Source organism: Anneissia japonica, unplaced genomic scaffold (genome assembly GCF_011630105.1).
Source record: "Anneissia japonica isolate Jap-2015-1 unplaced genomic scaffold, ASM1163010v1 scaffold14410_len9027_cov133, whole genome shotgun sequence".
NCBI classification, from domain to species: Eukaryota; Metazoa; Echinodermata; class Crinoidea; order Comatulida; family Comatulidae; genus Anneissia; species Anneissia japonica.
The window spans coordinates 1248-4325 of NW_022685294.1; the positions used below are offsets into that span (position 1 = coordinate 1248).

The window sequence follows — 3078 nt, forward strand, 5'->3', positions numbered from 1 at the left end:
TTCAACCAAATTTTCACTGAATTTTCACATTTGAAAAATTCTTGATCAGCCCCTGCTGTATGTTGAAATGTTTAAGAAACAAATACATTAAAAATACTTTTATGCCCACCCAAATAGTAAAACGATGATTATTGAATAAACACAGGCTTGATCTGTAATGTAAAAATGTTTCTGTTTATTGTTTTAATGCTTCCATTAATTGATTCTGCTAATAAGAATTATGATGATGATTTCTCTCAATTCTTTAATGACATTGATTCAGCTAACGAGAATGATGATGACGACGACGACAGCTACGAACACAGACGTTCAGTTTTGATTTCAGTTCCACCATAACACCAATGATGACTATAAGGACGGGAAATGAAACAACACTGCCACCAACGTAATCAGTCAATGAATTGTCTTTAATGTCGACTATCAATATCAGAACTATTGACAAAGCGATTGACAAAGCGATTTACTGAAACATAAAACAAAAATTCACCTTCATGTGAATAGAATTATGTAATCAACATAGTAAACATGATTAAACATTGAATCACAATTATCATTATTTAAATAAAGAAATAATCAGTACCCTAGAGAAAATGGTTAATTAATCTACTCTAGCTTTCCTTTCACACTAAATTATCCATATTCCCAATGATAGAATAATCCATGAATAATGCCATGAATATTCATGATTACCATGACAACCAGAGAGTACAACTGACTGGCCGCATCTCGCTATGCGATGAAGTAGCGAGCGACGAAATTCCAAGAGTCATAGCCAACTTTAGTTAACTCTAAATCTAACAGCACTTTAAGATATGAATGCAACACTTTTATGAATGCAACATATTAACAGTAGAATAATAAGATACTGTATTCTAAAGAGTCAACAATCTGTGTATATTATACGTAACTAGCACCACCAGCACAGCGCTGGCACGACGTGCACGGCTCTCGGCGTGCACACATCTCTCAGTCAGTATACAGTCCCTAGGCTAGTAGTACTAACACATCACAATTATTAGCTATGCAAGCCTACATATTATTAACAACAGAACTGATAGCTTACCGAAGATTTGTGGCTTCTAATAACTTATCCCCGCCTTATAGGGCAACGTTTTTACATAAATCAAACCAGGTTTCTTCACTTCTGTAATTCGAACTAATCAACAAGTACCGCCATGACTTTGCTTCTTCATAGCAAGTGCGCCCTCATTAGTTAAGAGATTTATACTATAGATAACTCATTACACCGGCCCCTTAATTGAGGATCAATTACACTAATATAATAATTCCTGAAACACTCGGAAATTAAACATAACATCTGAAACTAATTTACATACAATGTCAACATTAAATCTTAAAATTTAAGTATGAAGATCAATGTAAATAGCTTTCTGCTTTTCAATATAGATAACTCATTACAATGACAACTAGAGCACTAGCAAAACTTTATTTATTCACGAAGCACAAATCCAAATATAATGCTGTTTTTGATTGTGGTCGTGAGATAGCCGTACCTTACTTACAATTAACATAGATTACACAGTACGGTACATCTACCTCACAAAACAAGGTACAAAGACCCTCATCATCAAGTCGAAGATGCTGTTCTTTTAGAACTCCATTCATAACCTGGCGGACAACTCTAATTAGGCGCTCCCATACGCCACCGAAGTGGGTAGCACCGGGTGGGTCGAACTCCCATCGAATTCCATGTTGAGCCAGCCATTGAGGGATTTGACTTCTGTTCCATGTTTCCACGGCTTTGCTTAACTCATTGCTTGCAGCCACAAAATTCGTTCCGTTATCAGTTCTGATGGAGGAAATTAACCCTCTCCTGCATACAAATCTCCGTATCGCATTCAGGCAGGAGTCTGCATTGGCTGTGTGCACAATTTCTAGGTGTATAGCCCTTGTTGCTAAACATGTGAACAGAAGTCCATATCTTTTTACTTGACTTCTATCTTGCTTGACCTGAAATGGCCCAAACATGTCCAGCCCGGTGTTATAAAAGACAGGATTGTCGCTGAGCACACGCTCACTTGGCAATGCGGCCATCTTTTGTTCTGCAGACTTGGCACGGTACTTTCGGCAGATGACGCATTTACTGATAACACCTTTTATTAATGCACCAGCCCCCATAATCCAGTGTTTCTCCCACATGTACATTAACATAGCGGCTCGACCCATGTGTCCGACATTTTTATGGGCTTGAAGGGCAATTAATGGAGCAATTTCAGATCTCTTGGGGATTATTATCTGATGCTTCATTCTATCTGGGAGGGCTGCTCTTCTCAGTCTTCCCCCAACTACGATAACTCCATCTACCAGCATAGGGTCCAGCTTACGCAAGGGACTAGCTTTCATTACCGCCGTTATCGATTTCTTCTCCCCATTCTTCAAGGCAGTTAACTCCGCCGCAAAATGTTTCTGTTGTTCATGAACTATAATGAACCTCTCTGCGGCCTCCAATTGATCAACATCATTGCTCTTTGATTGATTCTTTCTTGCTCTTCTGACAAACTTTAAAACTAGACCCACTACATTCCTCAGCTTCATGAAGCTTGAGCATCTGGAGATCAATCCGTCTAGGAAACAGCACTGGTTTTTGGTTACAACCACATTGGAAACCTTCCTGACTTCTGGGTCATTCTCATCAATTTCAACCAAACATTCCTGTGGGTTTATGTGCTGCTCAACATGTTGATCAAGAAAATCAGGCCCATTGATCCATCGCTTATTTCGCAAGAAATCATCAATACCTTGGCCTCTAGAGGCTTCATCGGCTGGGTTGTCAGCCGTTCTGACGTATCTCCATTGTGAAACTTTGGTCAAGTCCAATAAAGTAGAAACACGATTAGCTACGAACATTTTAAATCTTCTGGTATCACTCTGTAAATACTTAAGAACAGTCTGGCTGTCTGTCCAGTAACAAACTTCCATGATATTCAACTCACGTAATATAGAATCTGTGAGACGGGCTGCCATAACTGCTGCAGTCAACTCCATACGAGGGATAGATACATATTTCAAAGGAGCCACTCTACTTCTTGCTAAGACAAGGGAAACTTGTATTGTTCC

At 39.0% G+C, this 3078-nt stretch overlaps 1 protein-coding gene across 1 annotated transcript; it reads right to left on the reverse strand.

Annotated features, from left to right (window-relative positions):
- Window positions 1-1515: 1515 nt before the first annotated feature.
- LOC117111250 lies at window positions 1516-3006 on the reverse strand. Its single transcript, XM_033254164.1, has one exon. It carries the CDS (start codon window positions 3004-3006, stop codon window positions 1516-1518), a length of 1491 nt encoding a protein of 496 aa, XP_033110055.1.
- Between the last annotated feature and the right edge of the window lie 72 nt (window positions 3007-3078).